Here is a 15,121-nt window from a genome sequence, read left to right as displayed (position 1 = left end):
AGCTTCTTACCTCATCGCAGTTAGAGAACAGAAAATGAGAATATAAGAAGGGGTCAGTACAGGGTGTAATACTCCCAGGACAAACCTCCAGTGACATTTCCTCCAGCCAGGCCATACTTGTTAAAGTATCCATAACCTTCCAAGATAGCTACACTAGCTGGGGCTCTGTGAGAGATGTTTCATAGTCACATTGTAACAGATTGCCTTTTTCTACTGCTGGAATGTAAACCTCACAAGGGTTGAGGCGATACTGGCTCTTTATATATTAAATATCTACTACGTACATTAATAATACTATAAATCCTCAAGATGGGTGTCTGAAATCCAGGAACTAAATATCAAGTTATTGATTAAAATTTATAGTATAAATCTGACTAGTGATTGTACAAGTAAGACTTCATATATTGGAGAGTGGAAAGTTCCATTAAGGTGATTTCTGATCTTTTAGTTATCACATCTTTATATTAGTAATGCTTGAATATAAATTGAGAAATATTTGTAATGACTTGAGTTGTAGTTTATTTTTAAATTTAAAAATATGTGTCTGCACGGCATCTATGGAAGTCAGAGGACAACTTTAAGAAGGTTAGCTCAGTTTACTGTGAGTTGAATTCAGGACTCAAACTGAAGTCATCAGGTTTAGACAGCAAGTGTCCTTACCCACTGAGTACCTCTCTGGATTTCTAGATAGCCTTTTTGGTTTTTCGAGACAGGGTCTCTCTATGTAGCCTTGGTTGTCTGGACTCATTTTGTGGACCAGGCTGTCCTTGAACTCACAGTGATCCGCCTGCCTCTGCCTCCCGAGTGCTGGGACTAAAAGCATGTGCCACACTATGCCTGGCTTGGCAAAACATTCTTAAATATACTGAACCTGGGCATGGTGGCACACACCTTTGATCCCAGCACTAGGGAAGTAGAGGCATGTGAGTTCCAAGGACAACCTAGTCTACATAATGAGTTCCAGGACAGAGAGAGAACCTGTTTCAACAAGACAAACAAATTGTTCATCAACTACTCTTTTGTTTTGTTGTTTTTAATTGTCTGAATTTCTTAAGCTCCTTTCTTTTTTTCTGTTACAGAGGTATTTTGTTCAAATTTTCTGACATGGAATATTCTTTAACTTCTCCAGATTATTACTGAATAATTTCGTTAACTTTGTTTCAAAATGCTAATTTTTTTCAGCTGTGGAAAGCAAGATTAAGTGGGTATGAAGAGGCCCTGAAGATCTTCCAGAAAATCAAGGATGAAAAGAGCCCAGAATGGTCCAAATACTTAGGATTAATCAAAAAATTTGTCACTGATTCCAATGCTGTGGTTCAGTTGAAAGGACTAGAAGCTGCACTTGTCTATGTTGAAAATGCCCATGTTGCAGGAAAGTGAGTAATTTCTTTCCTAGAATTCTGTAAACATCTATAGTGATACACAGATAAATTTATGTGTGTTTGTAGAGCTTCTTTTATAGTTTTAGAATATACTAATAGTTTTTCATTTTCTTTTTTGGGCAGGGGGTTCCATACAGGGTTTCTTTGTGTAACAGAGCCCTTGCTGTCCTGAACGCACTTTGTAGACCAAGCTGGCCTTTGCCTCCTGAATGCTGGGATTAAAAGGAGGCAGAGGCAGGTGGATTGCTGTGCGTCCGAGGCCAGGCTGGTCTACAAAGTGAGTCCAGGATAGCCAGGGCTATTACACAGAGAGACCCTGACTCAAACCCCCCCCCCCCCCAAAAAAAAAAGACCCAAAAAACCAAAACCTTAGAATCACCATTTATCTTATCTTCCTCCTAGGCCTTTTGTCTCTGGGATAGTGAATTCTAATTTGTTCTTCCTGGCCTATTTTACTCCAGCTGTGGATGAAAGAAGTTCCATTCACTCACTTTCCTTTACTTTACTAACTTGATTTTTCTAAGTCTAGTTTTTGTGTCACTGATAAATTGCACACAGAAAAAGTTGAGTCAGTTAGTTTTACAAGAAAGACTTCAAAAGCCATGGCAGTGAACATCATCAGTTTGACAGTTTGGTTAACTATAACCAATGTTAATGAAATGATTGCCTTTTTTTGGAAGGGGGGCGTTCAAGACAAGGTTCCTTTGTGTAGCCTTTGGCTGTCCTAGACTCACTTTTTAGACCAAGCTGGCCTTGACCTCACAGTGATCTGCCTACCTCTGTCTCCAGAGTGCTGGGATTAAAGGGGTGCACCACCATGCCCAGTGAAATGATTGCTTTTATTTCATTCTTTTGATATATTAGAAACTTTATTAGCACATTTTGACAAAGAATTTTGACTTTTTTTGTCCATATTAGAAGCATTTTTGACAAATACTGCCTATAGCCCAAACCTGTTTGGTTCTTCTAGCTCCCACAATTACAGGTTTTAATTTACAAGGCACTCAGTGCAATAGAGTTACTACAAGGTTCAGCTAAAAAGTTGAGTCTTATTTATTTTATATACAGTGTTCTGCCATGCATGTACGCCTGCAGGCCAGAAGAGGGCATCAGATCTCATTAGAGATGGTTGTGAGCCACCATGTGGTTGCTGGGAATTGAACTCAGGACCTCTGAAGAGGTCTGAGCCATCTCTCCAGCCCAAGTTCTCTTAAATATATCTAAAATAACCAGGCATGGTGGTGCACGCCTTTAATCCCAGCACTTGGGAGGCAGAGGCAGGTAGAAGATCGCTGTGAGTTTGAGGCCAGCCTGGTCTACAAAGCTAGTCCAAGACACAGTGAAACCTTGTCTCAAAACAAAACAAAACAAGAAGGCTAAAATAACTTAGATATTTCAAAAAAAAAATCTATAATCCTTTGTAATTTGCATAACAACATGTAAGACAAGCACACATACTACACACACTCACTAAAGAAAGTCTGCAAAGTAGATTCCGTAGTTGAATTTTCTACACTGAACAACTGAAATTATAGTAGCTGGCTACAGTGGGCATGCCAGTAATCCTAGCACTCTGGGAGGCAGAGGCAGGTGGATCTCCATGATTTTGAGGCAAGCCTAGTCTACAAAGCAAGTCCAGGAAAGCCAAGGCTACAGAGAGAAACCCTGTCTTAAAAAAAAACAAAGGAAAAAAAATTTAAAAATCTGAAATTATAGTGAAATGTTTCTTTTGTGGATTGTTTAGAGTTTATTAATTCTTTTTACTTAAATGTTCCTTTGTGTGTGTGGTGTTTATAGAACCACCGGAGAAGTTGTATCAGGGGTTGTAAGCAAAGTCTTCAACCAACCTAAAGCCAAAGCTAAGGAGCTGGGCATAGAGATCTGCCTCATGTACATAGAGATTGAAAAAGGAGAGTCTGTTCAAGAAGAACTCCTAAAAGGCCTGGATAATAAGAACCCCAAGATCATAGTGGCCTGTATAGAAACACTGAGGAAAGCCTTAAGGTAAGACTTTTTGTGTTTTAGTTCTCTTAAGTATGGTGAGTAAATTAGGTTCTATGTTTAAATAGAAGTGGAGACTGTTGAACTTGTACTTTCATCCTTCAAGCTTGTTGTTTAGTTATTTTCTCAAAATTCCTTCCCACTGAACATGAGCAGGGAGCATTTCTGTTCTATTTGAGAATTGTCTTTTTGTAGAAAACAGTCCTAATATTTACACCATTTTCTTTTGCCAGCTTCAAGAATAGACAGTATTAGCTAAAAAGACAGGTTTTTTTTGGGGGGGGGGGCCTGGATCAAACCATTGTTGGGGCCCTTTTTGGTAAACATCAAAAAGAACTTGTTCTAGCCAGACATGGTGGCACATGCCTGTAGTCCTAGCACTCTTGGAGGCAGAGGCAGGTGGATGATATGAGTTTGAGGCCAACCTGGTCTACAAAGTGAGTCCAGGAAGCCAAGGCTACATAGAGAAACCCTGTCTAAAAATAAATAAATAAATAAATAAGCAAACAAACATAACAAATAATCCAAAACAAACAAAAAAACTTGTTGTAAACTCAGTTTGATGTAAAAAACAAAAAAACATCCTTGTGTATGTTATGTCTTCAATTTTAGAATGCTTACTGAACACTGAAGTTTTTTATATATGCTCTGATCTTCAGTGACAAGTGGCCCTGACTTGGTAAATCAGTAGTTCTGATTAAATAGAGTCTAGATCCTCCTCCCCTTCTAGTGGGAGGGCAAGCATTCTCCCACTTAGCTACATCCCAAATCTAGGCCCTTTTTGTTGTTGTTGTTTTGTTTTGTTTGTTTGTTTTGTTTTTCAAGACAGGGTTTCTCTGTGTAGCCTTGGCTATCCTGGACTCACTTTGTAGACCAGGCTGACCTCAAACTCACATTGATCCACTCTGCCTCTTGAGTGCTGGGATTAAAGGCGTGCCCAGCTCTAGGCAATTTTAAAATCCCATCTCCTATCTTCAGTTACTGTCAAATGTTAATAACTACTCTAGAAAGTAGCGCTAATGAAATCTTAGAATGTAGATCATTCCTTTGTAGCTCTTGTAATTTGGATTATGACTCACATCTTGGAGACAATGTTGTCTAATCATGTTTATTTTATGGGAAAGTATCTGGGTTTCGAGACAGGGTTTCTCTGTGTAGCCTTGGCTGTCCTGGACTTGCTTTGTAGACCAGGCTGCCCTCAAACTCACAGCGATCCACCTGCCTCTGCCTCCCGAGTGCTGGGATTAAAGGCGTGCGCCACTACTGCTCGGCTTTGGGGACATTCTTATTCAAACCACCACAGGAATGAAATATGCATTCCCATTAGTGGATCTGTCAGACTGAGTAAAATTTTTTTGATTATTAGAAAGTTCATTTAAAATGTTAATATTATTTGGGGCTCTAGACACTAAATAATAATCTAAGAATGATAGCTAGATATTACATATATGTATATGTGAATGTTGGTAGATAGATGGTTAACCTTAAGAAAAATTTAACCTATTAATATATGATTTGTTTGTTTGTTTGTTTTGGTCCTAAACTCACCATGTCTTGAAAAGCAGGTTGGCTTTAAGTCACAGAGATCCTCCTTCCTGTGCCTAAGTGCTGGGACTAAATGTGTATGCCACCACGCCTAGTGCAGTACATGATTTGGAGCTAAACATGGCATTTTGACAGTTCCCCAAATTTTTCACTTACAGTGAATTTGGTTCGAAAATCATCTTACTTAAGCCAATTATTAAAGTGTTGCCAAAACTATTTGAGTCTCGAGACAAGGCTGTTCGAGATGAAGCCAAACTAATTGCTATAGAGATTTATCGGTGGATTCGAGATGCCCTGAGACACCCATTACAAAATATAAATTCTGTACAGGTAAGCCACAGATTTCTTTGATTGTTTCTGCATAAGGTCAATACAGATGTATTTCTCATTTGTAATTGTTAATATTTTACCGTTACACATAATTATTTATTTTTAAGATGCAAATGGGTTGAATTACTGAGCATCACCTTTCTACTGTTCCCTCTCTCTCTCTCCTCTCTCCTCTCTCCCCTCTCCCTTTTCTCCTCTCTCTCTCCCCTCTCCCCTCTCTCCTCTCTCCTCTCTCCTCTCTCTCTCCTAGGGAACAAATCCTGGGTCTTGCACATGTTAGACAATATTAGGTTTTGTTTGCTTCAGGTTAGGTTTGTCTGTGGCCATCTCCATTCCCTGTATCCTATCCATGGTAGTATTAAATCTATAGCAGTTTAAAAGATCCCTTTATAGTTCTATTAAGTAGCAGGATTTACTTGCTTGGATGAAACAATTCTATCATATAGTTATTTCTTGCACCTTTTTTGATAATATAGCATATTTGGATTTGTAAAGGAGTAATAGTGCCTTAAAATAATGTGTTTGGGGAACTGAAGAGATGTCTCAGAGGTTAAGGGCATTTGCAGTTCTTGCAGAGCTCACCTTCACATGGCCTCTGCATACACCAGGCACACCTGAGGACAAAACATAAGAAAATAAATGTGGGTTTTTTTGTTGTTGTTGTTGTTGTTGTTGTTGTTGGTTTGATTTGATTTCTTTTTTTCCCCCCAAGATAGGATTTCTTTGTGGAGCCCTAGCTGTCCTGGACTCACTCTGTAGACCAGGCTGGCATCAAACTTACAGAGATCCACCTGCCTCCACCTCCCAGGCGCTGGGATTAAAGGCGTACACCACCACGCCTGGCTTTTTTTTTCTTTTTTTTTTTCTTTTCTTTTCTTTTTTTTTTTTTTCCAGACAAAGTTTTGTATATGTAGCCTTTGCTGTCCTAGATTTGCTTTGTAGACCAGGCTGGCCTCAAACTCACAGCGAACCGCCTGTCTCTGCCTCCCGAGTGCTAGGATTAAAGGCTTGCAAAACCACACCTGGCTTGTTTTTTTGTTTTTGTTTTTATTGCGTATACAATGTTGTGCCTGCCTGACAGAAGAGAGAAACAGATCGATGGTTATATGCCACCATATGGTTGCGGGGAATTGAACTCAGGACTTTTGAAAGAGCAACCAGTGCTCTTAACCTCTGAGCCATTTCTCCAGCCCGAAAACAAGTGGGTTTTTTTTTGGTTTTTTTGTTTTTGTTTTGTTTTGTTTTGTGTTTTGTTTTGTTTTTCGAGACAGGGTTTCTCTGTGTAGCCTTGGCTGTCCTGGACTCGCTTTGTAGACCAGGCTGGCCTCGAACTCACAGCGATCCGCCTGCCTCTGCCTCCTGAGTGCTGGAATTAAAGGCGTGCGCCACCAATGCCCGGCATTTAAAGAAAGAATTTTATGTTAGTGCTTAGATGCAGTAGAGTAAGTTTATTTGACTTATGTTACAAAATACAGTTTAAATTTATCTTTAATTGGTTTCCATATTAGTCCCATATAAACAGAAAGTGAGTCCCAGCATATCAATAAGTACAAACAAGTTTTATGTTCTATAATGCTGGGATATAAATTTTTAGAATATTTTGTTAATACTTGCAGTTGAAAGAATTAGAAGAAGAGTGGGTCAAGTTGCCAACAGGTATTCCTAAACCAAGTCGGTTTCTGCGTTCCCAACAAGAACTAGAAGCTAAATTGGAACAGCAGCAATCTGCTGGTGGAGATGCAGAGGGTGGTAAGCCAATTTTTAAATGCTAGTTAAAAATTGGGGAGAATTGTCATTGTTACAACAAATCATATTCGCTAGGCATATGTTGGAGAACTGCTTTTAATAAAATCTTATGTTATATGTGTTACTAAATAACTCTGGTCTCTTTTCTATTAAAATTTCATCCTGGGAACTGGAGAGATGGCTCAGCCAGTCGTCAAAAGCATTTACTGCTCTTCCCACCACCCCTGTGTCGACTTCAAGCCATCTGTAGTTCCAGATCCAGGGAATATAACCCTCTCTTTTGTCCTCCTTGGACACCGCATGTACATACTACATAGACGTACATACTACATAGACGTACATTCAGGCAAAACACCCATACACATAAAGCTGTTTTAAAGACTTGTAAAGGATATGAAAATATAGATAACTAATTGTATTTTGGTGTGTGTGTGGTACAACTTCTTTGATTTTTTTAGTTTAAGCTTTGTGTGTCGGGGTCTCTGAAAGTGTATGCCATATATGTGCGCTGGTACCAGAAATGCACATCAGATCCCATGAAACTGGACTTAACATCAGTTTTGATTTACTCATTGTGCGTTTGGGGAACTGAACTTGGGTCTTCTGCAAGAGCATCAAGCATTCTCAACTGCTGAGCCATCTGTCCAGCACTCCACCTGGTTTTAGGGTTCAGTCTCTTCAGCACCTGGCCCATGAGCTTCTTCTGTGTCAACCTCTCATCTCCCTGTGCTAAGACTACAGATGTGGCTGGGCATTGATGGCTCATGCCTTTAATCCCAGGGTTTGGGAGGCAGAGGCAGGCAGATCTCTGTGCGTTCGAGGCCAGCCTGGTCTGAAAGAGTTCCAGGATAGCCAGGGCTACGCAGAGAAATCTGTCTCGAAAAACAAAAAAGAAAATGAAAAAAGATTGCAGATGCTTGTGCTAGTGAATCTGGCTTTTAATGTGGGTTTTGGGAATCCAAACCCAGGTCATTCGGCTTATTCAACAAATGCTTTTACCCTCTGAGCCCTTTTCCCAGCTTTAAAAAAAAAATTCAAGGTCTAATTTGTTTTTTTCCTTCAAAGGTGGTGATGATGGTGATGAGGTACCACAGATAGATGCTTACGAGCTTTTGGAAGCAGTAGAGATCCTTTCCAAACTTCCCAAAGACTTTTATGACAAAATTGTAAGTAATGGTTAAGCTTCTTTAATTTATTTTAAACAGTGACTTAGGTGATAATTAGAAAATGTTCTCCTGAGTCCTTGCTTGGTATGCCTTCCTACTTCCCCATATCTTCCTAATAAAGTGAGTTGCTTCTTTCTTTTTCTTCCCTTACTATTTTCTATAGACAGCCATATTACAGCAGGAAGAAAACAAAACAAAGCATGTCTTGCCAAAAATCAAAACAATGTTTTCAGCTTTTTCTTCATTTGTTCTGTTTTGATCTTTAAATATCTCTTATCTTCATCTATTTTTGAGTAGACAAGATGGCTCAGCACATAAAGGTATTTGCTTTCAAGCTTGATAACCTGAGTGGAAAGAGAGAAGTGACTCCTACAAGTTCACCTTTGACTAAGATTTCTTGACCGTTTCTGATAACTGTCTTGGTGGATCTATCTTATGCATCATAGGATGTTCAAAAGTATATGTGGCTTTTACCCACTATACATCATTAGAGTTAGTAACACCATCTAAATTCATGGCAGTCAATGTCTCCAAACATTGCTATATGTTCCAATAGGGAAAAAGTATCCCCATATGAGAAACATTCGCACCTTAGTCACTATCTCCTTGTCACTACATCTTGCCTCCTCTCCATTGAATTTTATAATGTAATCATAAATTTTGAAAAGTGAAAATTTTCCCATGTTGAAACATAATCTAAACTCTTCAGTGGCTTCCATGAGTCTTAAGATGATGCCTGAAATCATCCTATAGCCATCCTTTCTCCTGTCTAGGACCTTGACACCTCAATGTACCTTTCGGCTATATCTCTAATAGTTGTCACTTGTTGTTTAGACATGCTGTATTTCTCTGTAAGAAATACCATATTTTTCGGACCATAAGATGCACCTGACCATAAGACACACCCAGCTTTTAGAGCAGTAAACAAGAAAAACAGCAATTGGACCATAACGTACACCCTACTTTTCAGGGGGGGAAAGTGTGTCTTATGGTCTGAAAAAATGCGGTAGGCCACACTGATTTATTACTATTTTTAACTCTGAACCTTAACCTGTGCTGTTCTTTCTTCCTATAATGTTATTCTCTCAGTAGTTACCTAATAATACATTTTCAACTTTTTTTGGTCATTTTTCTTTATTTCTTTTTTTTTAAAAATATTTATTATGTATACAATGTGTATATGAAATGGAATTTATTCTGCTCTATTTTATGCTCTACAAGTGATTTATATTCTCTTTGCAGGAGGCAAAAAAATGGCAAGAGAGAAAAGAAGCCCTGGAGGCTGTAGAAGTACTAGTGAAAAATCCCAAACTGGAGGCAGGCGATTATGCAGATTTAGTAAAAGCATTAAAGAAGGTAAATGGGAGGAGCTTCAGCATTGGCATCTTGACAGGCCACTGAAATTCTCTTCATCAGTAATTCAGTCATTTTTTTTTTTAATCTTGATGGGCCACTGAAATTCTCTTCGTCAGTAATTCAGTGAGTTTTGTTGTTGTTGTTTTTAATAGCAAATATATTGCCATTGTAGTAAGGAACACTAGCAATAGTATTTCAATAAAAAGCTTCTGTATTTTTTAAAATTTAGAATTTAAAAAACTTGGAGGCTTGAGGGATGGCTCAGTGGTAAGAGCACTGTGTGCTCTTCCAGGGGTCCTGAGTTGAGTTGTTCAATTCCCAGCAGCTACATGGTGGCTCATAACCATCTTTACATGCACACTTCTTTAAAAAAGTGTGCACTACTTATGCCTGGATACTTTCCTTAAGAAAAAAAAAAGAATTTAAAAAACTTAGTATTCTATGTTAGAAATTAGTTTTATCTTAACACTTTGATAGCTTAGCGCTTTGTTGATCTAGTTTTATAATTTATAAAACAAGCTATTTAAATGAGATATGTTTAATTATGCAAATTCTAAGTGTGAAGTATTCTGTTAATACAGGCAATGATACCAGATTGTAGTTTATCAGAATGCCAAGCAAAATTTTCTGAAGGGAAACAAGAGGAGTGGGGCTCAGGGAGAGGAGAGATTGGGGAAGGGACTGGGGGAGTGAGGAGATGGAAAACTGTGGTTAGGATGTAATATATGAGAGAAGAATTAAACAAAGCAAAAAGCCCAGCATGGTGACACAATCCTTTAATCTCAGCACTTGGGATTGGGAAGCAGAGGCAGGTGGATCCCTGAGAGTGTTCCAGAAGTCAGGGCTACACAGAGAAACCTTGCCTCGAAAAACCAAAAGAATCCACAAAACTTTTCCTTCATCAGATGAAGGTAGTGGGGAGAGGAGTCAAAGGCTACAAAGGAAAATAAAGTTGTTAAGATATTTATGATGTTTTAATTTTTACATTTGATTTTATGTGCATCTACAAGTATACAAATTTCAATTGTAGTATGTTAACTTCATGACATACCAGAAAATGGAGGAGTGGTAAAATAGAAGGAAACTTAAATTGAAGAATGAGATGCACACTGATTCCTCTCCTTCTATTGATAGTTCCTTTTCTTACTGTTTGCTAAATCAAGTAATCCTACTAAATTTCCCTTTTCCTTTAATGTAAATGAGAAGAATTACTCCTTTTGAAATTCCTTATGGTATTTCTATCTTTCAGTATTGGGTCCGGGGGTTGGAAGGCAGGTCCCAGAATGGGTTTCTCTGTGTAGCCCTGGCTGTCCTGGACTTGCCTTGCAGACCAGGATGGCCTTGAACTCACAGAGATCAGAGATCTGCCTGCCTCTGCCTCCCTTGAGTGCTGGCATTATAGGCGTGTGCCACAGTGCCCTATTTCTTAATGGTATTTCTATAAACAAGCCATTGTGGCCTTTTTGTGTGTCTGTGTGAAAAAAGTGTCCCAGGCTACACTGGAGCTGATTATGTAGTCCAGGCTGGCTCATATTTTCATGGTGATCCTTATGCCTCAGCCTCTTGAGCACTAAGAGTGTATGTATGAGCCTAGCTGAATAATTTACTAATCAGTCTTTTGAGTTGTTACTTGACTTAGCATAATCTTATGAGCATATTTTCCAACCTCCATAATAAGATTTGGATTTACTGTATTTCCCCAGATTTTATAGTTTGCTATTTTAGTTAGAAACCCTTTTTGTAAAAGCCGGGCATGGTGGCACACATCTTTAATCCCAGCACTTGGGAAACAGAGGCAGGCGCATCGCTGTGAGTTCCAGGCCAGCCTGGTCTACAAAGCAAGACTAGGACAGCCAAGGCTACACAGAGAAACCCTGTCTAGAAAAACAAAAACAAGAAAAAAGAAAAACCCTTTTTGTTTGTTTTAATGTAGCCTGATCTGACTTCCAACTTTTTCTGTAGTGGAGGGTGACCTAGAGTTCTAGAACTTCTGGTCTTACCATCATCTGGGTTTTGGAGTTACAGGCATGTACTGCCAAGTCTGGTTAACACCCCCCCATGCCTCTACACACACACACACACACACACACACACACACACACACACACACACACACTCTCTCTCTCTCTCTCTCTCTCTCTCTCTCTCTCTCTCTCTCTCTCTCTCTTGCTCCTCCTCTGCCTCCACCTCCTCCTCTTCCTCTTTCTTGTTTTTAGATTTATTTTACATGTATGGCTGTTTTGCCCTACATGTCTCCATGTTCACAACTTGCATGCCTGGTACCTGTGGAAGTTAAAAGAAGGTGTCAAAGCCTCTAGATTTAGAGTTAGAAGTGTTTGTGAAACACTCGTGGGTGCTAGGAACTGAATCCACCATCTGGGTCCTCTGCAGCAAACCACTAAGCCAGCTCATCAGCACTCTTTATGTTTGTTGTTGTGAGTTTATTTTTTTCTTTTCCATTTTTATTTTGAGACAGGTTTTTCTGTGTGGCCCTGGCTGTTCTGGGCCTCACTCTGTCTCTAGACCAGGCTGGCCTCAGACTCAGAGATCTGCTTGCTTCTGCCTCTTGAATGCTGGGATTAAAGGCTTGTGCCAGCACCACCGCCTGGCCTATGATCCCATCTCCTATAAAGAAAACGGAGTTGCCATATACTATATTGGTTTAGATGTAGAGCTATTTAATGATCACATATAAAGATAAGTATTCTGTATGGACCTCCCTGCCTTTGCTTGCTATTAACCTGGAGCAAGTTAATCTCTCTCATTTTTGAAATTTCCAAAATTGAGTTAATAATAACTACTTTTTGCAATTTAAATGAACATTACATTTTTAAAAAGCATTACAAAGCAGCTCCAGAATTATAGCACCTAGTTTGTATTTGATAAGTATAAATTTTTGGATTTTTCGTTATTTAGGGAATATAAGTGCCAACTCTTAGTATGATATGTGTATTGTGTATTAGAAGTTGTTGATACTGAGACTCAATACTGAAGCAGTATGTTTATGGAACTAAGCACTAGGTAAAATCCAAAGCAATTGCTTCTACTGGGAAAGTAAAACAAAAAACAAAAACACGATTTCTAGGTACTTTAAAACAGCATTTTACCACCAACTGAGATGGACAGGAAGGAACCTAATCATTTCTATGTTGCTAAATTGATACATGCCTATGAATTTAGCTAAGTGTTGGGCTTTGGGGTTGTAGGAAGGCAGTTTTATAAACTGCTGAAGCATAGTCTTCCAGGAGAAACAAACAAAAAAACAAAAACAAAAAACAAAACTCAGTCACCCCTGTGACTAATGGTTGCTGCAAGGCCAGAAACTCCTTTACAGGAACAGTTACAATGGTATTTGCAATGTAAAGCCCTCACGGACTTGATAGAACCCACAGCACTTTCTACTGGTGTTTCCTTGGTATAAATATTGCAGAGCTATTGCCCCATCTCTTTTGGAAATATGTTTATTTGGTTTTTCTGTTCCAAAGTAATAACAGTAAACCTTCAGCTTCTCTGCTATAATTGTGTAGTACAAGCAGCCCAGGTGCCATTACTGGAGTGTCAGGGATTTGAAATTATGGTGTGTTGGTTTTTGCTTGTTTGTGATACTGGTGTTTTGATTTTTGCTTGTTTGGTGGTGGTGGGCCTCAGCATATGTTAGGCAAGTCAGTGTGTCTATTTTTTCTTTTTCTTTTTTTTTTTTCTTTTTTCTTTTCCTTTTCTTCCCTTCCCTTAAAAACAAAGACAAAAACAAACCCACTGATGACCACATAATAGAGGCTTTAATTCATTATTATCAAGATTAAAATTGTCCTCTTTTGAAGCTGGGCGAGGTGGTGCATGCCTGTAATTTCAGCACTCGAAGGCAGAGGCAGGCTGATCAATGTGAGTAGTTCCAGGCCAGCCTGGTCTACAAAGTGAGTCCAGGACAGCCAAGGCTACACAGAGAAACCCTGTCTTGAAAAACAAAATAGCAACAACACCCCTCCCCAAAAGATTGTCCTCTTTTTGTAAATAATAAGACTGATTATCTATTGACATAATATATTTCAAGAATTCTTTTGAGGATACATTACAGTACCCCTTTCTACAGGGTTATGATTTTTTTTTTTAACCTACAGGTTGTTGGAAAGGACACCAATGTCATGTTGGTAGCTTTGGCAGCAAAATGTCTTACTGGCCTAGCTGTTGGGCTAAGGAAGAAATTTGGACAATATGCAGGACATGTAAGTAATAATCTGTTTAAATGTAAATATGCAAAGTTATCAGAAATGGTAGGCTAGTTTTATATTTTAAAACAGCTCTTGGCATAGATCTTTCTGTATTGGACAAAGTAAACATCTCACTGAGTTTCATATATATTCAGTTGAACTTCTCAGAAATTTTTAAGGCTCATATAGAAATTGGACTTAGCCTAACATACTTAGTTGATTTGTTTATTACTTACTTACTATATCTTTCTTTGCTTTTATAACTATGAGATACATTGAGTTGAAATAAAATTGTAAAAACTGTAGGATTGTGCATTATAGCTCACTGTGGAGCATCTCCTTAGCATGTATAAGGGTCCTGGGTTGTCTATGCAACCACTCTGACTCTAACGGGAAAATGTTTTTGTTTGTTGGTTTGGTTTGGTTTTTCGAGACAGGGTTTCTCTGTGTTAACAGCCCTGGCTAACCTGGAATTATGCCCAGCTTGGGGGAAAGTGTTTTTAGTTACCCATATCAGAATGAAAATGAGAGTAGGAATGGCAAAATAAAACTGTAAGTGAAAGTAATACATGAAATATGTTTCATAGTTTTTCCCTATTTAAAAAATAATGGTATACTTGAATGTGACCCCTCTGTTAAATTTATTCTAAGGCAATTTGAAGACATTTTATGAGTATAATTTCTTTGTGTAAGTTAGGTAGCAATCAAGTTCAGTAATAGGGTTAATAAATTGAGATGTTTTCCTTAACTGTGGCAGATATTGGTAGCATCTAAATTTCATCTGACTTAACTTTTAATGAGTTAATATTCTGAAATATTGGCATTTGTCACTTTTATTGTTATGCTTATATGTAGCCTCACTTGAACTGTATATTTGGAGGCTGGTTACTCATACATTAAAAATAATTCCTGAGAATTAAAGTAGATACTAACAAATAGAAATAAATCATGCTGACTTATTACCATGGCAATAAATAAAGCCCTAGCTGGATATGTTGTGCACACCTTTAATCCCAGTTCTCTTTAAGTTTGGAACTCTGAGGCAGATCTCTGAGTTTCAGGCTAACCTGATCTACAGAGCAAGTTCTAAGACAGTCAGGGCTACACAGAGAAACCCTGTTTCAAAAAACAAACACAAATAAATACATAAAGCAAGCTCTAAATGTGGATCGGTGTGTTATTTAGAAAGAATGATGTAAAAGTATCAATGGAGTCTAGTAGTTGTAAGGTCAGCTTGGACAATAAAGTGAGATGCTGTCTGAAATACTAGACATAGCGGTACACACCTGTAATTCTAGCACTCAGGAGGCTGAGGTGATAGGATTTAAGAGTTCATTGATAGCTCAGACCATATAGCTATTTCAAGTAAACCAGCCTGAGTTACATA

The 15,121-nt window shown here is 38.5% G+C and overlaps 1 protein-coding gene across 5 annotated transcripts in view; it reads left to right on the top strand.

Moving 5' to 3' along the window:
* The window catches only part of CKAP5 (cytoskeleton associated protein 5), a 95,494-nt gene that overhangs the window by 26,714 nt on the left and 53,659 nt on the right, over window positions 1-15,121 (top strand). For all 5 annotated transcript variants that reach the window (XM_084776675.1, XM_084776679.1, XM_084776678.1 and 2 more), the window contains exons 3-9: window positions 1,183-1,376; window positions 3,180-3,386; window positions 5,087-5,258; window positions 6,875-7,007; window positions 8,070-8,170; window positions 9,413-9,526; window positions 13,645-13,749. In XM_084776675.1, the coding sequence (XP_084632801.1) occupies window positions 1,183-1,376; window positions 3,180-3,386; window positions 5,087-5,258; window positions 6,875-7,007; window positions 8,070-8,170; window positions 9,413-9,526; window positions 13,645-13,749 (1,026 nt within the window). The remainder of the gene's footprint in view (window positions 1-1,182; window positions 1,377-3,179; window positions 3,387-5,086; window positions 5,259-6,874; window positions 7,008-8,069; window positions 8,171-9,412; window positions 9,527-13,644; window positions 13,750-15,121) is intronic.

Source organism: Acomys minous, assembly GCF_964271855.1.
Source record: "Acomys minous genome assembly, chromosome: 3".
In the NCBI taxonomy this organism is placed as follows: domain Eukaryota; kingdom Metazoa; phylum Chordata; class Mammalia; order Rodentia; family Muridae; genus Acomys; species Acomys minous.
Note: the sequence above shows the minus strand (reverse complement) of the source record. Positions and strands in the feature narration are given on the sequence as shown.